This window comes from Piliocolobus tephrosceles, chromosome 1 (genome assembly GCF_002776525.5).
Source record: "Piliocolobus tephrosceles isolate RC106 chromosome 1, ASM277652v3, whole genome shotgun sequence".
In the NCBI taxonomy this organism is placed as follows: domain Eukaryota; kingdom Metazoa; phylum Chordata; class Mammalia; order Primates; family Cercopithecidae; genus Piliocolobus; species Piliocolobus tephrosceles.
This window is the reverse complement of record NC_045434.1, coordinates 67,901,287-67,927,459: the sequence shown is the minus strand read 5'-3', so window position 1 is coordinate 67,927,459 and position 26,173 is coordinate 67,901,287. Positions and strand designations below refer to the sequence as shown.

Here is a 26,173-nt window from a genome sequence, read left to right as displayed (position 1 = left end):
TCACAGAAGCCAAGGGAAAAGTATGCTATAAATGCCACCAAGAGGTCTGGTAATATGAAGGCTGAAAAATGTTCCCTGGCTTTAGTGATATGGAGGCCATTAATAACTTTAGTGAGAACCATTTCATTAGAGTAATGGGAGGGAAAGCAGATGTATTGAGTTGAAGAAAGAATAGGATGTAAGGGAATGGAAATAGTCCAGGCAATTCTTTAAAGATTGACAGTAAAGGAGAGGAGGAGAAATATAGGAGAGCAGCTGGTAGTCAAAAGTGCTATCAGGGGATTTTACTTTTTAATATTAATATGAAGGATTCAATAGAGAGAAAGTGACAGGCGATGGCATTCAGAGCACACTACAATTTCAAAAGGTGGAAAAGATGAGGGGATGGTAGCTAGCAATTATAAACAGGTGTTTGTGATAGAAGCACAAGGGAACTCATACCATTGGCTTTTAGTTTTGGAAAGTGGGGTGCAAAATTGAAATTGGGAGTGAGAAGGAAGGAAGAAGGTTTAAAAGGGTGAAGAGTAGAAAGCAAGCTTATCTAGAGCAGTATAACATGACGGCCAGATAGTGTTGAAGGCTCCGGTGGAATAGGAAATCATTAATGGATAGTAATGCCAACCTGGCCTATTTTGCAGCTTCATCCAGCATGGCTTAGCTACCTGGATGCATGCCAAGAGGGAGTAGACAGTGTGTTTATCCCAAGTTAGGTATTATGAAGAGATAGAGAGGCCAGGTAAGACACTAGTGAGAAAGTTACTAAAATGACAGATCACGCCATCTAAGCTGAATAACTTGGGGAGTAAAGGTTGTGGTGGTGCGGTAGTGGTTAAAGAGTTAAGTAACCTGAATATCGCAAAGATACAGAAGAATGTGGTAGACAATGGTTGATAAATGTTTAGGGTCAAAAGTAGATGTGGTAAGCAGCCTCTAAGAAAGTGGTCCCGGCCTCCTGGTATTCATGTCCTTGTGTCATCCCTTCCCCTTGAGTGTGAGCTTGATTTTTAATGAACAGAACATAGTAGAAGTGATGAGGATGGAAGGTTACTTCTGAGATTAGGTCACAAAAAGAGTGTTGGACCAGGCATGGTGGTTCATGCCTGTAACCTCAACACTTTGGGAGGCTGAGGTGGGTAGATCACTTGAGGTCGGGAGTTTGAGACCATCCTGGCTAACATGGTGAAACCCTGTCTCTACTAAAAATATAAAAATTAGCCAGGCATGGTGGGGCATGCCTGTAATCCCAGCTACTTGGGAGGCTGAGGCAGGAGAATCGCTTGAACCCGGGAGGCAGAGGCTGCTGTGAGCTGAGATTGTGTGTGCTACTACACTCCAGCCGGTGCAACAGAGACTCCTTCTCAGAAAAAAAAAAAAGAAAGACTGTGTGGCTGTGGCTTTTATGTTAGACAGTCACTCATCTGCTCTGACACTTGCTCACTCTGTGGGAAGTCAAATGTTATGTTGTGAGCTGCTCAGTGGAGAGGTCCAGATGGCAAGGAACTGAAGGAGGCTTTTGTCTAACAACCTGTCAGGAATTAAAGTTTGTCAAAATCCATGTGAGGGAGGTTAGAAGATCCTCTGCCCAGCTGAGCCTTCGGATGAGACTGCAATCCCAGCTAGCAGCCTGATTGCAGCCTTATGAGACACCTTATACCAAAGGCACCCACCTAAGCTGCACTTGGATTCCTGACCCAAGTAAACTGTGAGATAACAAATATTTGTTGTTTTAAGCTATTAAATTATGCAGTAATTTTTTCCAGCAATAGGTAACTAATATTGTGGGGTTATCAAGTACTAGTTAGATACTCCAATGTTTTGTTAAGGTTTTTTTTTTTTTTTTTTTAACAACAGTCATGTGAGAATTGGATTGCAGTAACATTTTAAAGGTTCCAAATCTCATGAATGAGCTGAGGAAGTCAACTAGAAAATAAAATGTCAAAGGATCTTTTGAAAGGCTGAACAACAACTGAGGTACCCCTTACCTTAACATAATGGCACTTATCTCCAAAGTCCCATGCTGTAAAATAATCTGGTAGTTTATATTTTCTATAATAATTATACCTGCTCTAAAGCATTCTCCTTTAGCTCCAAAATGAAATGATTAAAGGTGAGTGAAAGGTATCTATGTTTTAAGACATGAAAAACGAATTTATTTTTGCCAGTCTCACTCAACCAGAATTTAGGTATTTAAGGTCAGAGATGTTTTGTTGTTGTTTTTCAAACCCCTCAAAAGGAGGAGAAGGATCCTCCTTTTGAAATTTTTTGTGCTCCCCTTTGAAGGAGTGGCTCCATTGTATACCTACTTGTCCAGGCAGAATACTGGTTATGACTTTTGATGTTCTAACCCAAATTCTTATATCCACAGATTCACCAAGTTTTGATGATTCTACTTCACACACAGCTCTTACATCCATGCAGTCCTCTCTATTTCCCTCGCCATTGACATAGCATAGCCCTTGCCTTCCTTACTCAACTTTCCTTCTTTGTTTCTCTACATGCCCATTTATCCCATTGCTGTCAGAGATATTTTTATAAAATACAAATCGTGTCATGCACTTGCCTAAACTTTTTATTGCACTAGATTATTCATAGAATAAAGCCTGAATTCAGCATGACAATAAAACTTTTCTTGACCTGGCCTTAATCGGGGTTTCCACCGTCTCCTCCCCTAATTGCTTGGGCAGTCACAGTGTTAGATCACTGTGCTTGTACTCATTGCTTTGGTTTTCAGTTCTGTCTTTGTTTTTTGTGCCTGAGGAATTTACTTGATTTCACAGAAGGTTGTGTACACACACACACACACGTATATATATATCTCCAGAATTTTTTGATATTTGTAGTAGGAGGGTTTTAAAGTTTTCTAATTTGAAATATTGCCTGAATCTAAAGTTCTGCTATATCCTTTTCTTTCTTTCGTTCTTTTTTTTGGGGGGGAGGTGGAGTCTTGCTCTTGTCACCCAGGCTGGAGTGCAATGGCGTGATCTTGGCTTACTGCAACCTCTGCCTTCTGGGGTTCAAGTGATTTTCCAGGCTCAGCCTCCTGAGTAGCTAGGATTACAGGTGCCCACCACCACGTGCAGCTAATTTTTGTATTTTTATAGAGATAGGGTTTCACCATGTTGGCCTGGCTGGTCTTGAACTCCTGACCTCAGGTGATCTGCCTGCCTCAACCTCCCAAAGTGCTGGGCTTACAGGTGTGAGCCACCATGCCTGGCCTTTTTCCTTTTTTTCTTTTTTTTAATTATTACTATTAAATATTTAGAGACAGGGTCTCACTCTGTCACCCAGGTTGGAATGCAGTAGCTCAATCATAGCTCACTGAAACCTCAACCTCCTGGGCTCAAGTGATCCTCCTGCCTCAGCCTCCTGAGTAGCTGGGACTTCAGGTGCATGCCACCATGCCAGCTAATTTTTTTTATTAAATTTTGTGTGTGTGTGTGTGTGTGAAGACAAGGTATCGCTTTGTGGCCTAGGCAAATTTCAAACTCCTGGACTCAAACATTTCTTCCACCTCAGCCTTCCAAAATGCTGGGTTTACAGGCATTTGGCATCATGTTCAACTGATTTTTATTATATTTTTTAGAGATAGGGTCTCCTTCTGTTGCCCAGGCTGGAGTGGAGTGGCATGATCATAGCACTGGAGTCTCAAATTCCTGGGCTCAAGTGATCCTCCTGCTTCAGCTTCCCAAGTAGCTAGGCTGAACAGCATAAGCCACCACACCTAGCTAATTAAAAATTTTGTTTTGTAGAGATGGGTCTCACTATGTTGCCCAGGCTATTCTTGAACTCCTATTCAAGTGTTCCTCCTGCTTCGGCCTCCCAACACTCTGGATTACAAGCATGGGACAATACATCTGGCCCATTTCTTTACATTTTAAACATTCTTATATCACTGTGCTCTACGTGAGGTTCTTTTAAACCACTAAAAGGTGGTGTTTTTTTTCTTATCTAAAAGTTTCTTTGAAAAAGCAAATTTAATCCCTTTACATTAACTGTGATTACTGATATATTTGAATGCATTTCTGTCACTTTCAATGTATTTACCATATATCATATTCATTTTGTACGTCTTTTTTTTTCTTTTCATGGCATATTTTGGTTTGATTGTATTTTCTTTATGACCATTCTCATGGAAATAATCCAAGAAAATTTCCTTAATCTTGCTAGAAGAATAGACATCTAGATATAAGACATCCAGAGAACACCTATGAGACACTATACAAAATGAATGTTACCAACGCATATAGTCACCAACTGTCCAAGGTCAATGTTAAGGAAAAAAAATCTTAAAGGCAGCTAGAGAAAAAGGTCAGATTATGTGCAAATGGAACCTTGTTAGGTCAACAGCAGACTTCTCAGCAGGAACCTTAAAAGCCAGGAGAGACTGGGGGCTATTTTCAACATTCTTAAAGAAAAGAAACTTCAACCAAGAATTTCTATATCCAGGCAAACAAAGCTTCATAAGTGAAGGAGAAATAAAATCTTTTCCAGACAAACAAGCACAAAGAGAATTCATTACCATTAGGCCAGCCTTGCAAGAGATCCTTAAGGCAGTTCTAAACATGGAAATGAAAGAATGATACTTCCTACCATAAAACCACACTTAAGTACATAGCTCACAGACCACATAAAGCAATCACACAATAGAGACTACAAAGCAACCAGCTAACAACTTCACACTAGGACCAAAACCTAACATGTCAATATTAACCTTGAATGTAAATGGTCTAAATGCCCCACTTAAAAGGCACAGAGTGACAAATTGGATGAAAAAACATTTTTTTTCTTGCAGACATTCACTTACTGTCTGCAAGAGACCCATCTCACACTTAATGACACTCGTCAGCTCAAAGTAAGGGGTTGGAGAAAGATCTACCACACAAATGAAAAACAAAAAAGAGTGGGAATTACTATTCTTACAACAGATAAAACATACCTTAAACTAACCAAAAGGTTTGAAATGGACAAAGAAAGGGATTATATAATGATAAAGTATTCAGTTAAACAAGACTTGACTATTCTAAATACGCAATGTTGGCGCACTCAAATTCATAAAACAAGTACTTCTAGACTTACAAAAAGACTTAGACAGCCACACAATATTAGGGAAATTCAACACCCCACTGACGATATTAGACAGATCACTGAGGCAGAAAGTCAGCAAAGAAATTATGGACTTAAATTCAACACTGGATCAACTGGATCTAATAGACATCTAACAAATACTCCATCCATCGGCCACAGAATATACATTCTTATCTGCGCATGGAACATACTCCAAGATCAACCACCTTCTCAGCCATAAAGCAAGTCTCAAAACAAAACAAACAAACAAAAAAAAAAACAAAAAAAACCAAAGCATACCAACCATACTCTTGAACCACAATGGAATAAAAATAGAAATCAGTACCAAAAAGATCTCTCAAAACCACACTATTGGCCGGGCACGATGACTCACGCCTGTAATCCCAGCACTTTAGGAGGCTGAGGTGGGTGGATCACTTGGGGTCAGGAGTTCAAGACCAGCCTGGTCAACATGTTGAAACCTCATATCTACTAAAAGTACAAAAATTAGTCAGATGTGGTGGTGTGGGCCTGTAATCCCAGCTACTTGGGTGGCTGAAGTGGGAGAATCGCTTGAACCCCGGAAGCAGAGGTTGCAGTGAGCTGACATTGTGCCATTGCACTCCAGACTGGGCGACAGAACAAGACTCCATCTCAAACAAAACACAACAAAAACCATACTATTACATGGAAATTAAAGAACTTGTTCCTGAATGACTTTTGGGTAAACAATGAAATTAAGGCAGAAATTTTTAAAAAATCTTTGAAATTAATGAAAATAGAGACACGACATAGCCAAATCTTTGGGATGCAGCAAAAGTAGTATGAAGTTTAGTTCTAAATACTCACTTTAAAAAGAAAGCTTTCAAATTAATAATCTATTAATAGCATCATGCCTAGAGGAACTAGAAAAACAAGAACAAACTAACCTTAAAGTTAGTAGAATAACAGAAATAACTAAGATCAAAGCAGAACTGAATGAAACTGAGACCCAAAAATCCATACAAAAAATCATTGAAACCAAAAATTGGTTCTTAGAAAGGATAAACAAGATCAATAGACTGCTAGTGAGAATAACAAAAAAAAGATAGCCAAATAAGCACAATCATAAATGACAAGTTGACATTACAACCAATCCCACAGAAACAGAAAAGATCCTTTGAAATTATTATGAACACCTGTATGTGCACAAAGTAGAAAATCTAGAGAAAATAAATAAATTCCTGGAAACACACAATCTCCCATGATTGAAACGGGAAGAAATTGAAACACTGAACAGACCAATATTGAGTTCTGAAATTGAATGCGTGAAAAAAAAAAACACTTACCAACCAATAAAAACCCTGAACCAGGTCCATTCAGTCAAACTCTACTAGATGTACAAAGAAGAGCTAGTACTAATTTCACTGAAACTATTCCAAAAATTCAAGGAGAAGGGACTCCTTGCTAACTCATTCTATGAAGCCAGCATCACCGTGATACCAAAACCTGGCAAAAGACACAACAAATAAAGAAAACTACAGGCTAACATCCCTGATGAACATAGATACAAAAATCCTCAATTAAATATTAGCAAATCGAATTCAATAGCATATCAAAGTGTTAATTCACCATGATCAAGTAAGCTTCATTCCTGGGATGCAAGGTTGGTTCAACATACACAAATCAATAAACGTGATTTACCACATAAATTGAATTAAAAACAAAAACCACGTGATCATCTCAATAGACATGGATAAAGTTTTCAATAAAATATTCAGCCTCCTGAGTAGCTGGTATTACAGGTGTGTGCCACCACATCAGGCTAATCTTTTTATTTTTAGTAGAGACAGGGTTTCACCACGTTGGCCAGGCTGGTCTCGAACTCCTGACTTCAACTGATCCACCCGCCTAGGCCTCCCGAAGCGTTGGGATTACAGGCATGAGCCACCATGCCCAGCCTTACCTGGCATTTCTGTATGCTTAGGAGAGGAAGGTGGTACCCACTGCACCTTAGCCCCATCTGCCATCTTAATTGTATATATATTTTTTTGTTTGTTTGTTTTGAGACGGAGTTTTGCTCTTGTTGCCCAGGCTGGAGTGCAATGGCGTGATCTCGGCTCACTGCAATCTCTGCCTCCCGGGTTCAAGCTATTATCTTGCCTCAGCCTCCCAAGAAGCTGGGATTACAGGCCCCCACCACCATGCCAAGCTAATTTTTGTATTTTTAGTAGAGATGCGGTTTCACCACGTTGGCCAGGCTGGTCTCAAACTCCTAATTTCAGTTGATCTGCCTGCCTCGGCCTCCCAAAGTATTGGGATTACAGGCGTGAACCACCGCACCCGGTTTAATTGTATGTTTCTATTTAATCTTTAAATCGCTTGAACTTTGGCTCCCTCCCTACTATTCCATTGAAAATGTTTCTGCTAATGTATCAAATGGCCAACTAATCATTAGAGCTAATGCACATTTTCCAGTGTTTATCTCTACAGTGTACAACAAATGACGCTTTTCTTCTTTCTTTTCATTTAAAGAGTTTTCCTCTCTGGGCTTCTATAAAACCACTTCTCTCAGTTCCCTCCACTTCTAAACTGCTCCTTCTCAGTCTCCTTTGAAAGCTATAAACTGGTGATTGCCAATTTTGAGCACCACCCAGATGTTTCTCTTGGGTTCTAGATGTGAATATCCAACTTCCTACTTGATATTTCTCTGAAATGTCCTGCAGGCAACTCAGCCTTTTCATAACTGAATACAGTTTTCCCCAAGTTTGTTTTAAGAATTGAAGGGAAATACAGTGATATTGTCATTGGTCATGAACTTCAAAGTAGGAGAAATTTTACATGAATGGAGAAGAGTAGTGGTTTAAATATGGCAATGAGGAACTAGACAAATTCTCACCTGAAGTTCTGGCTTTTTTGAGACCCTGTTTCAAAAAAAAAAAAAAATCTTAAGTGAAGAGGTCAAGTTGAACTATAGTTTATTTAAAAAGAAAGGAAGATTTAGAGGGTACATTGGAGACAGGAAAGCAGTTGAAAGAAATCATGAAGAACATACACATTCATTAAGTGTTTGTTGAATTTCTTGTGGGCAGGGCCAGTCATAACCATCTTTTAATCCTTAGAACCTATCCCAGTGTCTGCTACATACTAGACACCATGCAAATGTTTGTTATAATAAAATGAGACTGTTGTAAATGACTTTTAATTATTTCTCACTGAGGGAAGGGTGTGATAAAAGATCCTTTTCTCTTTTGTTTAGAGGAAATGAGAAAGAAAAATAGCTTAGGGCACTTGGAAGGATATAACTCAATTCTACAAACGCTTCACACTGCCTGTTGGGTTAGCCATGGGTAAGTGTAGACCCACATCAGTGCATTCTTTGCCCCTAGTCAATCGGATTCAGGGACTAGTATTTCCTTTGAAGCAGATTCTGTCCCTTTTCCCAACACTGGGGAGATACATCTATAGTAGGGAATCATTTTTTTCAATGTATATAGTCTGCCCAACATTCTTCCTATAAGTTGATTCAAATAGAAGTTTTGTTAATAGAAATTACATACAAGAAGTCAGTCAGTCATTGGGCTATAGAAGCTGAAATTTCTCATGCTGCAAATTCCTCTCCACTTTTAGATATTTAGATATTTCACTCATGGTGGCTGAGTAGTGAAGTCGCCTCTATGTTCAATGTCTCCTCCACTTAAGTTGCTAATGATGATGCATCTGTGGTCTGCCCCTTCTAGCTCTCAGACCTAGGACTCACAGGCAACTGTCCTATGTTAGAGAGGTTCCTGGCTTTCTAAAATCTGTCACCCACACCTTGTGGTCTTAATGGAAGGAAAAATGAAGTTCCTGTCTTTATATGATACTATTTGCCCCTTCTGATGTGTGGCATTGTCATCCTCTTTGTTTGGTAGACTTGTTGTTGTTGTTGCGGGAGAGATTTTTCTGTCATCTCCTGGACTCTTTTCCCAGCCAATCTGCAGACCACCATCTCCATATTCTCCCTATAACATTATGCCTCCATCACTATCTATTACATTTGTGATCTCACTAATTACAGTGTAGCTTAATAGCATTTATGAGAACAAAGATAGTTACAGTGTGTCTTTGTTTCAAGGAGCGTGATACAGACATAATCTACAACATGATACAGACATAAACACATCTTATAGCTAAGGGGTAAACAAAATGCTGAGGGATACAGGAGGAGAGCCCCTGAGGAGGAAAGAAGCCTAGAAGCAGTAGACTCACATTTTAGAATTTATTTCAAACTCTGTATCTGAACTCTGTATCCCTGCAGAAAATGTAGCCCATATATAATGTAGCCCATGGATAAAATGTTATCCACGCAGATGGATAGATGCAGTTGAATTGGAACTCTGGTCACAGTTATCTAAAGTTGTCCCTTTAAATGAAGGAGTGGCTTTGTCTGTTATGCAAAAATATAAGCGTTCTCGACTGTTTTCCAAGGTACATTGGTATATTGTGAATCCTTCATGAATCTGTAACCCAGTTTCAACAAATCTGTAAGATTAAAGTTTACTCTAACTGAGATTCCTATATTACAGAGGTAGATCTCAGACAGAACTTTTAAGTTGAGCAGGTGCTGGAACTCAATGTTAAGGAGGGAACAGAAGGTGGCAAGTAAAAGGTAAGAAGCACAGTATCCTGTCAACTAGCACCAAGAAAGAGGGAGTGTTTACTGGAATATTGAGGATGTGGCTGTGGACAGGGCAGAATGTGATTCTATTCCTACAGTCAGATGTGTTGTGAGTGAACCAAGGGAATGGGGGAAAAAACTGGATGTACCTCCACAGACACTGTGAGACACTCACATTGTGATGAAAGATTGCTGACTTTTTAACAATTTAACTCTTAAATATTTATTTTATTTAAAAATCATGAACACCTACAGCTTTTTTTTTTTTTTTTTTTTTTTTTTTGGCAAAAACATTTTTTTGTAGCTGTTCACGTAGTAATTATCTTCCTCTTGCATCCCCAGGTAATGACTGTGATCTTGACCTAAAAGCCACCTTAGTTAGTTTGAATAAGGAAGACCTTGAAAGGAAAGGTGACTGACCAGAAACACTCTTAAGAAGCACACAATGAAGAAATGATCATTTCTAAGCAAGTACTTAAAGTGCCATAACACAGTGTAACAGTGCTTTTACAAGCATCCAGTCTTATTTAAGCAAAAAGATATAAAATAATGTGATCGTGTTATGGCACACAATCTGGAGGTTTAAAACTTTAAAAAAAGGACCACTTTGTAGTAGCACTACTTTGTTTTAGGTCTTTTAATTTCTTCAAGTGTGCCACCAAAAATTGTAGTATTCAAAAAGGTGCCAATACACACACACGCACGCACGCACACACACACGCACGCACAGTCCATGTTGAGATCCATTTCAGTAGTACATTTAAAATGGAAGACATCTCCTTATTTCTTTTTCTTCTCAGGTAGCCCACCAAAGCTTTAACGTCTCTCATCTCAAACTAATATCATCTGTTTCCTTTTGTATCTAAGCCATAGAACATGAGAGCTCATTAAAACCTTACAAATTTTATTAACTCTATGATAGTTTTCCCCTCCGCATTATTTTCTTTATCTTCCTTTCACAAGCAGGATTATGAGGTTTCTTGATGGGTTTTTAATATTGACATGAAAAATCTTCCTTTGGCATGTTTGTGCGATAACACAACTTTAAAAATCTTATTTAAATGAACCTATTTAAATGAAGTGGATAGGCACCAAACTGGCTCAGCTCAGCACCAAATGCATGTGAGAGTCAAGTTCTCTTCAACCACTGTGTTATCTCATTTGTAATAGAACAAAGAACCACTAGACGGAGCTAGGGTTTAAGAAATCACAGTTCTAGACGGGGTGACAGGCGATGGGTAGAAGGCTATCTTAAGGGAAAAGTGTATCATTACTTTCATTTCAAATCCTATAACAGCCTTATTTAACTCTCTGCTAACAGCAATCTGTTTACTTTGTCTCTTCACAAGACGAGACAAAGGGTGATATTCATAATGGCCCAATTTATTTAGTCACTCCAATAATGACATCTGACCTTGACAAAGCACTTTACAATTTAGGGTGCTGTCCCCATACATAATCTTGCTTGATCTTCACAGCAACTCTGAGAGATTTCTGGGCAAGAATTAGTTCTTCTGTTTTTGAGATTAATTAACTGAGACAGGATGTCTTTGCAATACATTAGGATATGTCAGGATGGCTAACCCAGACAATTAATTTCCAGGGTCAGTTTTTTTTTCCCTCTTACATTTTCGTGTTGACTCTTGACTCTGTCTGAAACTAGTAAACTCTCCATTCATTTCCTCTGCGGGACATAGGCTTAGTCTCCCACCACACCTACGGGGGATATATAGTAAAAAGGCAGGTACAGAGTATGTTTGGTTCGAAATCCCCCCAAATAAGTGAACAAACGACTATTGTCTTAGCCCCTGTCCAGAAACCTTGGATGTACGTGGTTCTTCCGTATACTAGGGGTCAGCTGTAAAAACTAACAGTATCCTTTGCACTACAGACTACCCTTCAAGCCAAAGCCATGGTTGCTTGATTAATACTGCCCCCCCCCCCCCCCCCGAGCATTCGTCCTTAGAGACAAGTCCACCGTTTTTGATGTTTGTCAGGCAGTTTGATATTGATCATACCAAACATCAGGAGCCTGCATTTGTGTCTACGGTAAAAACAACCCAAGACAACTCTTCTGAAGCTGAATCTGCCAGTCACTCTGTAAATCTGCACTATTGCAATACAACTTCATTAATTACTCCTCCAACACTTGGCCTAGAATCAAGGTGGGGCAACTTTCACTAGTCAGGCTGACAAACCTTACAGGAAGGCAAGAAGGTGTTCCCAGAGCCTTAGACGTCCCGGGGTCCCCGGCCTGAAACAGAGCAAAGGAAGAGAGTTACATCAGCACGCTCCCCCAAGACTTGTTAGGGGTGAATCCGCCCTGAAAGCTGCTCACAATGCCCTCCTCTCCACCCAACCCAAGGCACATCCTGAACACATTTCCCGTCTGTACCCAGAGGGTGGCGCTGCCGTCCCAGCCTTGGTCCACGGCCGCCCGCCGCTTCCCGGCCTCTGCGGGAACCCCAAAGCTTGGTCTCCCGCAGGCCGGCGGGGGGCGCGAGCCCGGTAGGGGGCGCCGCCGGCCCAGGCGCCGCTGCTCCCTCCGCCCACCCGGAGGCGGCTGCAGCGAGCCGAGGCCGGCGCGAGTGCACTGCGAGGCGGGCCGCAGGGAGGGAGGCGCGAATAGGGCGCGAGGGTAGCAGCCGGAGGGAGCCGCCAGCCCTGCCTGCGGGTCCCCGCGGGGCGCATGGGGCGCTTCGAGCCGGGACTGCGTGCGGGCCCCGAGTCCAGTTTCCTGCTGTCATAAGAAGCCGCGCCAGGACGCTCCCCGGACCCTGAGCTGCTGGGAGGATGACCATGGCTGGGGGCAGGAGGGGACTGGTGGCCCCGCAGAACACGTTTCTGGAGAATATTGTCCGGCGGTCCAATGGTAAGAGGTGCATTCGGATTTCGATTACCCGGGCGTTTTTTCCGTGCTTTTATTGCAGAACCTCTCGCCGCTCGGAGCCAGCAGATGTAGCAGAACCCGCGAGCTCTGCTAAGGAGCCGCGGCGCGGGCACCCAGGGCAGCCTCCCCGAGGCAGAGAAAGGTGGGCAGGGCGGGGCGGGGTCTGATGGGTCCCCATCCTAACAGGAGAGCTCTTCTGGGGACGCCTTTTGGGCCTTTCTCGCGCCCTCTCGTTCTCATCTCCAAGGGTGCGTGACAGCTGCTGAGCAAAGTCCTGGGAAAAGTGATGGAAAGCTGGCCGCAGCCGGAGCGGCAGCGCGTGCCCCGTCGGCACTGCCCACCCTTCCGCGAAGGCTCTGGGGCTCCCGGAGGCGCCGCCTCTCCTCAGGGAGAGCCAGCAGTAGAGACGGGCAACTCCCGGTCCCCGTTGCCTCAGAATGGGAGGATGCGGCTGCCTCCACCTTCCATCCCTGCAACTGAAAAGTCCGAGGTGTGGGGAAGTGCTGTCGGAGGCCTGATTCCACCCCTTCACTCCCCCACCCCTTTCCAGGTGAAGTTAAGGCTCACCTTCGAAGTGAGGGGCAGATGGTTTTCCTGGCGTCAGGTGGGAAGTGGAGGGCACAGGTGCAGAGCGGACTAAATGGTCACAGGTACAAACCTGTTATATTTCCTGTCTTCCAAACCCACAACTGTTTTATGCCACCCTTAAGTGTTGCTCACTTATAAATTCCCAATCTCACGAAACCTATAAATAGATCCATTACCCAATAAACTGATCATCAGCACTCATCTGTTCCCTTGTGGCATTAAGATCGACGGTAGCATGAAACCTTGAGAGGCGAGAGTCCTAGGAGCAGGGATGGTAAAGAAGAATTCCAAACGCTTTTGGACACAGCGGAGAGACCTCAGCTAAGCACTTGCAGAGCAAATAGGAGTCCTGGCAGTTGGAAGACGCAGCGCACGAGCTCGTCAAACGGCTACATTGAAAGACAGCCAAGCATAAGATGCTCTTTGTAGACTCCTAGACCCCCACCCCACCCCTTCCAGAAACAGATGACATTCTTCTACCAGGGGGACATGAGGAGCTAACTTAGGAAATGGGTTTTAATAATGTGTAAATATCACGATTTCAGATGAGATTCTGTTTGGATTTAGGGATTCACGGGAAGGGCATGAAAAGTGACTTATGCTACTAATAAATACTCTTTAATTAAACAGTGATTTAAGTTTATCTTATAATAAAACACATCCACTAGCATAGCAAATAGTCATGTATTATTTAAGTACTTTCTTAGAAATGATCATTTCTTCATTGTGTGCCTCCTAAGAGTGTTTCTGGTCAGTCACCTTTCCTTTCAAGGTCTTCCTTATTCAAACTAAGGTGGCTTTTAGGTCAAGGTCACAGTCATTACCTGGGGATGCAAGGGGATGATAATTACTATGTGAACAGCCACAATGAACTGTTTTGCCATAAAAAAGCTGGAGGTGTTCATGGATTTTTAAATAAAATAACTAAGAGTTACTGTGCTATTATTGCTATTTTTATTGGACTATTAAGGGGTATGGAGACAATATTGTAAATTTGGTTATCCCATTGTCAGTGACACCAACTTCCTCATAAATATCAATGACAATTCTATTTTTCAGTAAAGAGGCAGTACCCTGTCAGTTAGAGGGGAAACCCCAATGTATACTGTGTATATTTTTGAGTGGAGGGAGCAGGAAGAGAAACTTACATGTAAAAGTCACAAGATGCCTTGGGTTTGTAAGAGAACCTTAAGAATCTTGGAGCTGTGAAGGCAGAATACTGTCTAGTTTAGTTGATCTTATTAGAACCACTTTCCCTCTGTAAGCATAGAATGTGACCAGAATAAGTCACTGGGAATATTTTTAGGATGGGCGTTGTCATTTCAACATCAGTTTCAGCAGGTTGATTTCAATGAACCAACCAAACGAAGAGCATCAACAAAAATGAAGCATCTTGGGAGAGTTCGATGAATTTTAAAAATTATTATTTCAGAAGAAATGATTCTCATCTTGAAATACGGCGCTTAATGTTTAAAAGGTGATCCTTTTTATAATATTTCCTGAACACAAATGGAAGAAAAATGCGAACTCCTAGAAATATCACAATATCTGCATGCATTATATTATTTTACTGTGGTGGAAAAAGTCTATTTAAAGATATTGATTGTCTCGTTCTAAAATCCATGAGCCCTTTTTTTGGACGTTATGGTATTAAAATAGCATTTTACCTTGGAAAAGCAATGTTTTATGATCATTTTATTAGGTGTTTTCTCCTAGTGGTCCTGTGCAGTATTAATGTTCCTCTTTTACAGATCAGAAAACTGAGTCCTAGGAATAGTAAGTGGCTTATTCAAAGTGGCAGAGCAAACAATGCCCGAGGCTGGTATTCCTTAGAGGACATCTATCATATATCCTGCTTTCAGCATTACTATTTCTCCAGCTTTTATGATTTAGTCTGTGGAACTATTTTTTATCATCCTTTAAAAACTTCTTATATGATAATGAACAGTAGTACTGACTTCGTTTTGGGTTATTTGAATATCTGATGTCTGGAATATCATAGAACTGTAGGAAGAGACAGACCTTAATTATTATCTAGTCTGCCTCTCCTTCCCCATCATTGTATATATAAGGAAACTGATGCAAGAGACTTTCCTCAAATATTTAAGGGCAGAACTGATGAGGTCCCAAACCATTTGAATCCAATGTCATATTCTTTATGGTACACCATGCAAAAACACTTTCCTTGTGTTATCATTATATTCTCTCAAGAAGCATAATTTCCGAGTGGAGATTAAATAAAATGCTATAACAACAAGAACAACATCCATCTTGGCTAACAGCCACACTACTACATCTCAACAGAATAATAGGGCAAAGGAGAGGCTAATTATATTTCAAGGAAATACAGTCTGTTCACCTTTGTCAGTGGTTTAGCTGAAGGCAAAGGCGGGGATAATGGGCACTTAACATCTGTGTGCCCCATTATAAAGTACCAAGTCACTTTTCATAGAATATCACCTTTGATCCCCATAAGCTAGTAGAGGAGGTGCAGTGTCTCCATTTTAGAATTTAAGGAACTAAAATCCTTAAACTAAAACTCACCTAAGAATCCTAAGAATCCTCAGGTTAAGTGATTTACCTACAGTTAGTAAGAGGCAGAGTTAGGAAAAGGCAATTAGAGACAGATCAGGGACTAGCCAGTAGTTGTTACTGGTTTATTCATTCAACAAAGATTTATTGAATGTATTTATGGAACACTGAGGATACAGTGGTAAACAAGAAACCCTCCTTGTGATTAGCAAATTACATTCTAGTGAATCTTGGTCCAGGGTTCTTGCCCCTATTTTACAGTGTTGACTGGCTGCAACTGTTTAGGCCTGTCACTGTATTTAAAAAACATTTCTAAGGTGTTTACTGGTCTTGCTGGTACTAAAATCTACTTTAACTTCCTTTGGTACACTTTGAATCCCATTTGAAGGAAAGATTTGATAATTATCTGGTTTTTTCATTGCCATAAGTAGGCAGCAGAAATAATTAATACTCCATATTTTATTTGATTTTGCTTATGGTCATGTCAGTGATCATTTTAAATCCCACTGGCTTTGTTGCCACATAGGCAAAACCAGCCCGTTTCTCTTTATGTTCATGGATGGAAAGTGTTGTTACAGAATATTTTTTGATAGTTGCTTAAATCTGCAGGCACTTGTCAGAATGTTCGCTGAAGCAAATAGGAGATCTGTCTTAGAAAGGCTGGCAGACCTTAGTGCCAGGAAACTACAAAAATATTACTCTAAATGGTCCCATTCTGGGCAGAACATATGTTTTAGTGTTCGGGAACCTATATCAAACAATTGTAGGTGCCAGTAAGAATCCATGCACATTAGCGGGAGTGAAACACAGCACATTTTAGTACAGATTTATGTACATGTATAATTTACAGATTGCTAAATCAGCTGTGTTTTTGTATAGTGTTAAGTTGGTTCAGGTTGTTGATATAATTAGTTAGCAAACAGAATGAGAGCCACAAGTAATGTTGTGTCTCCTCATAGATGTTTTGAGCCATGGTAATATTTATAAAACAGAAAACTGGTTAAAATCCATTGTGCCTCTAAAAGGGGGAATGGATGATAATCTGGATTATCACCAGCTCAGCAGAGCTTGTTTTTTCTTGCAAAATATTCTAAGACAGTCTTCAGCCAAGGCTCAGCTATCTTTCTCTGAAAGTGTCAAAATGTTAAATCTATTGGCTGATGTTAGATGGGGATTGAGAGGCTGAAGCCTTGTGATTTAATGTTAAGGAAATAAAGCTTCCAAATTCCATGACTTTTAGGCAACCCGCAACCCATTTATTTTAATAATCTATCTTAAAAGAATAGATGCATTTGAGGAACACTGTGGGTCAACTGAATCCTTGTCTTCATTGTTTCCAATGCCAGCTCTTCATTTATGGTTGGACCTGATTTGGTAGTGGTTCCTTGAGCATTACCTTGAAGCTCTTCAATTCTTCCCTTCCCTTTATTTTTGATTAGTTAATGGCTTGTAAACAAACATTTTAAAATCTACTAGAATATCTGCTTTATACATTTAGGATATTTAGACCATGATTTTCTTGGTTTTTATTTTTTCTGTTTCTCTAAGTGGCCACACCTATAACTGTTGAGAAAGAGAAATAGAATCACAGAATCTTAGTTCTGGGGGGACATGCCATACAATTCATTTTCCACCGTTTGCATCCTCTCCAGAACATCCCTCCCTATGGTCCTCCAGCCTGTGTTTGACTAGCTTCAGTGATGGGACCCTCACTTTCTCATGAGGAATATTCTGTTTGTAAACAAGTATAATTGTGTTTCTTTTTGCCTCCACTCCTTGTTTTTCTCTTCTCTTCTTTCTGCCTCTTCCTCCTCCCTTTGTTGCTGTCATTTGGTCTTACCAAAATCTGTCTTCTTATGGCTACTACTTATTTGCAGTCTGCTCCGTGGAACAAAACTGACAGCCCACTGTTTTTTCCAGCTGCAAACCTTTAAAAAATTTTGATAAGTTTTGTATTGTATTCTTCTCCCCTTTTAATCTTTTTCTTTTTAGTTGTTCAGTACCGCCAATAGAAAAGCACACAAAACAATTTTGTACAGCTTAACATATTTCCATAAAGTGATACTGTATGTCATCGCCACCTGTGTCAAGAAATAGGGTCTTGCCAGCCCTCTAGAAGCCCCCAAAGCCTTCCTGATCCTAAGACCCTCACTCTTCTCCCAACGGGTGGCGTCTCCTGATTTTATGGTAATCACTTTCTTGCTTTCCCTCATAATTTTACCAGTTTGTTTTGCATTCCTAAAAAAAAAAACACTATAGTTAATAAACAAATTTTTATTTATTTTGGAGTTTTATATACATGGGATCATCTAGCATGTATTCTTTTGTCGGGTGGCAATTCCTCCATGTTGTTGCATGTACTGCTTCCTTTTCTTTTCTTTTCTTTCTTTCTTTCTTTCTTTCTTTCTTTCTTTTTTTTTGTTAGACGGAGTCTCACTTTGTCACCCAAGCAGTGGCGGGATCTTGGCTCACTGCAACCTCAGCCTCCCAGGTTCAAGCAATTCTCCTGCCTCAGCCTCCTGAGTAGCTGGGATTACAGGTGCACGCCACCACGCCTGGCTAATTTTTGTATTTTTAGTAGATACAAGGTTTCATCATGTTGGTCAGGCTGGTATTGAACTCCTGACCTTGTGATCCACCCACTTTGGATCCAAAGTGCTGGGATTACAGGCATGAGCCACTGCACCTGGCCTGTTGATGTGTTTTCACTGCTGCATAGTTCTTTATAGTATGACTGTACTACACATTGTATCCATTCTGCCATTGATGGATTGTTTCCACTTTTGTGCTATTAATACTGCTACAAACATTCTTAGTATGTCTTTCGGGACCTGTGGGCCCACATTTCTGTTGAGTATATATCTAGGATGCACATGTTTAACTGCGATAGATGCTGTCAAACAGTTTTCCAAAGGGTTTATATTAATATACACCCCCACCAGCAGTGTATAAGCGTTTCCATCACTGCACATCCTTGCCAGCATTTGGTATTTTCTTCTTTTGTCTTTAATAGTGGCTTTGCCGAAACAATCTAGTAACTAATAAAACAGGGTCATTGAGAGTTATGTTAATAGGAGCACATGACCAAAATGAAATGAAAACAAAACTTGTTCTTGCCCTTTGGGAGGCATCAGTATCCACTGTGGGTTGAACTATTCTCTCGGAGGAGCTCCCTCACACATGATTGTAAATGACGATGACGTGTGAAAGACTCGTACAGTTAGAATTATGTGCAAAGGGTACATGCAAGTGTGGTAGGTTTTTTTTTTTTTTTTTTTTTTTGGTGTGTGTGTGTTTAGATTCATTTTCTTAATTTGAGAAGCACTAAACCCTGGGGACAGAGATTATGCAAGAATTAGAGCTGGAAGGGAGAAGGAACTAGGAAGTGAATGATTTATATTTGTTTCACTGAAATGAAAACAAAATGACAGAAGGAAAGGCACAGATTTAGTGGAGGAATCAAAACTCAATGGAAAATTAAAACAAAAAGCAAAGGCTAGCTTATGGTTCAGTTTTATAAGCACGGTGGACTTCCTATGTGCCCAATACTGTGCTAACAAGTAGGAATACCAAAATGACTATAGCTTTTGTGATGCTGGGTCTAACAGAGGAATCTATGATGAAGGCCAACATGCTTTGTAAACCTCTCCAAAGATTTAAGGGATGTTATAATGATTCAACACTTACTACATATTTTTCCCTTATAAACACCTCACCCAAAATTATTCTTAGATTTTATAGCTATTTATTTTTTTGTGAGGTTGGGTGTGGGATGACCAGATCCCGTAAGTGAATTAAAAGAAGATTGCAGAATGTGTGACATTTTGTTCTGATGCGGTTGAGATTTTTTTAAACAAACCTTATTCCTCTGGGATATCCCACTGCTCTGTCTTCTTTGGCATGCTGTCTTGGGTTGCTCATCCATTGGTGTGAGTTTTTAGTACATCCTAGATGCTGGAATTTATTTGATGCTCTGGCTGTTCTCCAGGCAAGTGCAGTCTTTTTTTTTTTTTTTTTTTTTTTGAGATATTATAGAATCTCACTCTGTCACCCAGGCTGGATTGGAGTGGTGCAATGTCAGCTTACTACAGCCTCTGCCTCACAGGCTCAAGCAATCCTCCCATCCTCCCACCTCAGCCTCCCGAGTAGCTGGGACTACAGGCATGTGCCACCACACCCAGCTTTTTTTTTTTTTTTTTTTTTTTTTTTGAGACAAAGTCTCTCTCTGTTGCCCAGGCTGGAATGCAGTGGTGCAATCTCGGCTCACTGCAAGCTCCACCTCCCAGGTTCACGCCATTCTCCTGCCTCAGCCTCCCGAGTAGCTGGGACTACAGGAGCCTGCCACCATGCCCGTCTAATTTTTTGTATTTTTAGTAGAGATGGGATTTCACCGTGTTAGCCAGGATGGTCTTGATCTCATGACCTCGTGATCCACCCACCTCGGCCTCCCAAAGTGCTGGGATTACAGGTGTGAGCCACTGTGCCCGGTCCCACACCCAGCTAATTTTTATATTTTTTGTAGAGATGGGGTTTTGCCATGTTGTCCGGGGGGTTCTCGAACTCCTGGGCTCAAGCGACCCACCTGCCTCAGCCTCCCAAAGTGCTGGGATTACAGGTGTCAGCCACTGCGCCCTGCTGCAGGTGTGGTCTTGCTGAACAGATCACAGTCTGGCCAACTTCACCATCTCCCTTGATTCTCACGGTTTCTGCTCTAACAGTGAAACACTCCTGTTAATGACAAAACCACTTAAAATTCTCCTGATTAGGTATTACAGAGTTACGCCAATAGTCAATTTGCTTACTCATGCTGATTGTTCATTATGTAAATTAAAATGACAACTCTTTTGATCAGTCCTATGTTGCATAAAACTGATGTTCTGAAATTAACTGAGTCAATGCTATAATTATTAATGTAATTATTAATTGAGAGTGACTAAAAGCCATCATTTCCCATAGCCTTTTAAAGGTTCTGCAATCACAACAGGTGCTTCTGTAAGGAAGAGAAATGGCCTTCTGTCTCCTTTTTTTTCCCTTAAAGCAATGATTTAGACACCCTCCACTGGCATTCTTAGAGTGCTGGAGTCAGCATTTGAAAGATGATACTGTATTGGTAAATTTTACTGATATTTATCTATGGCTTAACTTTGATTTGTATTAAGAGTGAAGTTGGAAAATACGTCTTAGACTAGAACTTCAGGGCCATGCAAAGAAAATGGAGTTAATTTGAGTGATAAGACTATATTTATTTCCATTAAATCGATATTTAAGTTTTTATTTTATTTGCTTTCTTTCCCTCTCAGCATTATCAGGACTGAATATATTAGACTTCTATGCTGTCATCATTAAGGCTATGCTTTAAGCCTCTGTGTGGGCCAAGGTACTGAATAGTTTCTGTTTGCCTCCCTAGAACCACACTCTTCTTTACCAGCCTGTGTCTTGTTGGATGTTGGGAGGCTGACCTGTATAGAGTACACCTGTAGCCTTCCTTGCTTTTTGGCTTTTGGCTGCCTTCAGCTTGTGGGGTACATCACATGAAATGGGAAGCAAGAGAGAGGTTGTAGTCCTTATTCTCCTTGTTCTCTCCCACGAGGTCATCTTAGCCTAGCTGTTTTCCCCTGATTAAAGCTTACCGTCTCTAGCTTGCTCTCTTTGGGTTTGGGTAGGGTTGGAGACTTAAAGCTTCCAACTGTTACTAATGTCTTGGAGTTTTCCTCAGTGGAGTGCTGGAGCAGGCTGCAACTGGCTGGTTCTACCTCTTAAGATGTGATTATGTGCATCTCTTCCTTATTCTTGGTTCAGGGACTTCGCTTTGGAAGCTTGAAAACTGCTTATACGAAGGTGTAAGGTATTTACACCTTAGAAATTGGCCAATGTTATAAATTGGGACTCTTCTTCCCAGAGTCAGCTTGCTAACACACTACTGCCTATACCTCTCCCACACCTTTGTAAATAGTTCCTTTATTAAACATTCCTCAAATTACCCATTGAGTATGTCATATTTTGCTGCCAAGACCCTGGCTGAGAAAGCCAATTACTTGTTCTTTGGATAAAGTGGTTTCTTTCTGTCTGTTTTTTTTTTTTTAAGACAGAGTCAGTCTTGCTTTGTCACCAGGCTAGAGTGCAGTGGCATAATCTCGGCTCACTGAAACCTCCGCCTCCCGAGTTCAAGCAATTCCCCTGGCTTACCCTCCTGAGCAGCTGGGACTACAGGTGCTCACCACCATGCCCAGCTAATTTTTCGTATTTTAGTAGAGATGGGGTTTCATTGTGTTGGCCAGGATGGTCTTGATCTTTTGACCTTGTGATCCGCCCGCCTTGGCCTCCCAAAGTGCTGGGATTACAGGAATGAACCAAAAGTGGTTTCTTAACATTTTATGCAGACCATTCAGTCATGGCGGTGAATTTGGTGAGGGGATGTGCACTTAGGTACTACTTTCAACACAAAAAAACACCTGTGTTCTGCCTGAAGAAGGCAGTATGTGCCTGCTCTTGCTTTTCAGTTCAGTGAGTTGGTCACCTACAAGCTTGATAGAATACTTTCACGTCCCATTTCCATCTTTTTTCATCATTCAAGAAGGAGGAAATAAGTGTGTATACTGCATTTGCCATTTTGAAATGATAGCTGATACTTTTTAAAGAAAAAAGAGTTCCTAAATTCTAGTCACTCTCATGTCAGATGAAATTCTCCTTTATGCTTTCCCACCTGGCTGGAGCACTCCAGGACTGTGCTCCAGCCTGACTTCATTGAGTGGCCGCTTTCCTCCATCTTTTCTTCATTTAAAATGTCTCCTCCCCTCCAGCTTCCCAATCCGTACCTCTCACGTGTCTCTAGTAACACCGTATCTCCATTTTCCTGGTTTTCTTCTTCTCTTTTTGTGTCTCTCACTGGCCTTTGGTCTTATTCTCTCCCCTCAGTCTCTCATGTCCTCTCCTCTCCTGGTCTTTCACTCCCGCGGCTCACTCTCTCGGTCTTGCTGTTATTGGTCTCCTGCTCTTGGCTCATGCTTTTGTACTCTGTGGGCCTGGCCTCTGCCCCATGCCCTATGTCCCTTCATTCCCTCGCTGTCTCCTCTCCTTTCACCCTCTGTCTGTCTTCCTGCCTGTCTCTGTCACTGTCTACCTTTAATCTGTGTCACCTTCTGTCACCGGCTACCATCTGTCTTCATCACTGTCTCTGTTTTTGCTGTCTCTGCCACTGTCCATGTCTCTTTGCTGTCTGTCTCTGCTGTCTCTGCCTCCATCTATCCATCTCTGCCCATCTGCCTGTCTTTCTGTCTGTCCAGTTCTGCCTTCAAATGGCCTCATATATGCTCCCCTGTGTATCTGAGCTCCCTGTTTCTCTCTCAAGACCACTTTTCATTTTACTCATCAGCATGCATGTGGTCAAAGATACATGCTCAGCTCTACAGATCTCTCAGCTTTAGTTGTCTGAGTTTTGTTCTGGGGAGAGAATCTCATTGGTACAGCCCTGACTATTGGTTGTTTGGCCAGCGGTCCTCTCCAGGCCTAGTTTTCTGTGACTGGGGCCTGGGTGGAGGGGGTAGGACATGGAATTTTGTGATACGTAGAGTGGGGCAGATAAAGCCAGATAGGGAAACTGGGCATTGCTTAAAAATGGACAAGCGTGTCCCCTACGCTCCTGCCATGCCTGGGACAGAGTAGTTACTCAAATATTTGTTGTATTAAACAGAGAGCTGCTTTGAGTTTCCTCCCATTCACTCTGGTGCTATAACCTGTCCAAGTCTTTTTTTTTTTTTAATGTTTCTTTTTTTTTCTTTATTTCTTCTAAAAAAAAAAAAACGAGATACATATGCGGAACGTGCAGGTTTGTTACATATGTACACATGTGCCATGGTGGTTTGCTGCATCTATCGACCCGTTCTCTAAGCTCCCTCCCCTCTACTTCCACCCCCAACAGGACCTGGCATATATTGTTCCCCTCTCTGTGTCCATGTATTCTCATTGTTCAACTCCCACTTATGAGTGAGAACATGCAGTGTTTGGTTTTCTGTCCCCAGGTTAGTTTGCTGAGGATGATGGCTTCCAGCTTCATTCATGTCCCTGTAAAGGACATGATCTCATTCCTTTTTATGGCTGGATAGTATTCCATGGTGTATATATACCACATTTTCTTTATCCAGTCTATCATTGATGGGCATTTTGGTTGGTTCCATGTCTTTGCTATTGTAAATAGTGCTGCAATAAATATACATGTACATGTGTCTTCATAGTAGAATGATTTATATTTATTTGGGTATATACCTAGTAATGGGATTGCTGGGTCAAATAGTATTTCTGGTTCTAGATCCTTGAGGAATCGCCACACTGTCTTCCACAATGGTCAAACTAGTTTACATTTCCACCAACGGTGTAAAAGCGTTCCTGTTTCTCCATAGCCTGGCCAGCATCTATTGTTTCCTATTTAATAACCATCATTCTGACTGATAGGAGATGGTATCTCATTGTGGTTTTGATTTGCATTTCTCTGATGATCGGTGATGTTGAGCTTTTTTCATATGTTTGTTGGCTGCATAAATGTCTTATTTTGAGAAGTGTCTGTTCATATATTTTGTCCACTTTTTGATGCGGTTGTTTGTTTTTCCCTTGTAAATATGTTTAATTTCCTTGTAAATTCTGGATATTAGACCTTTGTCAGATGAGTAGATTGCAAAAATTTTCTCCCATTCTGTAGGCTGTCTGTTCACTCTGATGATAGTTTCTTTTGCTGTGCAGAAGCTCTTTAGTTTAATTAGATCCCATTTGTCAATTTTGGCTTTTGTTGCAATTGCTTTTGGCATTTTTGTCATGAAGTCTTTGCCCATGCCCATGTGCTGAATGGTATTACTTAGGTTTTCTTCTAGGGTTTTTATGGTTTTAGGTTTTACATTTAAGTCTTTAATCCATCTTGAGTTAATTTTTGTATAAGGTGTAAGGAAGGGGTCTGGTTTCAGTTTTCTGCATATGGCTAGCCAGTTTTCCTAGCACCATTTACTGAATAGGAGATCCTTTCCTCATTGCTTGTTTTTGCCAGGTTTGTCAAAGAGCAGATGGTTGTAGATGTGTGGTTTTATTTCTGAGGTCTCTGTTCTGCTCTATTGGTCTGTATGTCTGTTTTGGTACCAGTACCATGCTATTTTGGTTATTATAGCCTTATAGTGTAGTTTGAAGTCAGGTAGTGTGATGCTGCCAGTTTTGTTCTTTTTGCTTAGCATTGTCTTGGCTATATGGGGTCTTCTTTGATTCTATATGAAATTTAAAATAGTGTTTTCTAATTCTGTGAATAATGTCAATGGTATTTTGATGGGAATAGCATTGAATCTATAAATTACTTTGGGCAGTATGGCCATTTTCATGATATTGATTCTTGCTATCCATGAGGATGGAATATTTTTCCATTTGTTTGTGTCCTCTCTTATTTCCCTGAGCAGTGGTTTGTAGTTCTCCTTAAAGAGGTCCTTCACATCCCTTGTTAGCTCTATTCCTAGGTATTTTATTCTCTTTGCAGTGATTGTGAATGGGAGTTCATTCATGATTTGGCTTTCTGCTTGCCTATTGTTGGTGTAAAGGAATGCTTGTGATTTTTGCACATTGATTTTGTATCCTGAGACTTTGCTTAAGTTGTTAATCAGTTCAAGAAATTTTTGGGCTGAGGTTGTCGCCCAGGCTGGAGTGTGGTGGCCAGATCTCAGCTCACTGCAAGCTCCGCCTCCCGGGTTTACCCCATTCTCCTGCCTCCGCCTCCCAAGTAGCTGGGACTACAGGCGCCCGCCTCGTCGCCCGGCTAGTGTTTTGTATTCTTTAGTAGAGACGGGGTTTCACCGTATTAGCCAGGATGGTCTCGATTTCTTGACCTTGTGATCCGCCTGTCTCAGCCTCCCAAAGTGCTGGGATTACAGGCTTGAGCCACCACGCCCGGCCTAGTGATGGTGTTTTCTAAATATAAATCATGTCATCTGCAAACAGAGACAACTTGACTTCCTTAAAATAACACAGGAGACAAATGTAAAGCCAACTTACCAAAAAAAAAAAAAAAACCCTTTTTCTAGCATTCATTAATATTTTTATGTTGCTTACTTTGAGTCGTCACTTTTTTTGAGTTCTGAGAGTGAATTTTTTTGTGGTATTCGATTATGGTCTAAGACTTTTTGCTCAAATTGTCTATAATATATACAGATGTGCATTAAGAAATTATTAAGACTGTAAAAATGAGAATAAAATCTATTGAATTAGGCCAGGCATGGTGGCTCACACCTGTAATCCCAGCATTTTGGGAGGCTGAGGCAGGTGGATCAGCTGAGGTCAGGAGTTCGAGACCAGCCTGGCCAACATGGTGAAATCCCATCTCTACTAAAAATATAAAAGTTAGTTGGGCATGGTGGCACACACCTGTAATTCCAGCTAGTCAGGAGGCTGAGGCAGGAGAATTGCTTGAACCGAGGAGACAGAGGTTGCAGTGAGCC

The 26,173-nt window shown here is 41.1% G+C and overlaps 1 protein-coding gene and 1 pseudogene across 2 annotated transcripts in view; one reads left to right on the top strand and one right to left on the bottom strand.

The window, feature by feature from the left end:
• LOC111531085 overlaps positions 1-7,073 on the bottom strand; it is a 36,354-nt pseudogene extending 29,281 nt beyond the window's left edge.
• A 5,220-nt stretch (positions 7,074-12,293) lies between these two features.
• The window catches only part of KCNH1 (potassium voltage-gated channel subfamily H member 1), a 451,621-nt gene continuing 437,741 nt past the window's right edge, over positions 12,294-26,173 (top strand). For both annotated transcript variants that reach the window (XM_023198319.3, XM_023198318.3), the window contains exon 1: positions 12,294-12,575. In XM_023198319.3, coding sequence (XP_023054087.1) covers positions 12,497-12,575 — 79 coding nt within the window. In that variant the 5' untranslated portion in view covers positions 12,294-12,496. The remainder of the gene's footprint in view (positions 12,576-26,173) is intronic.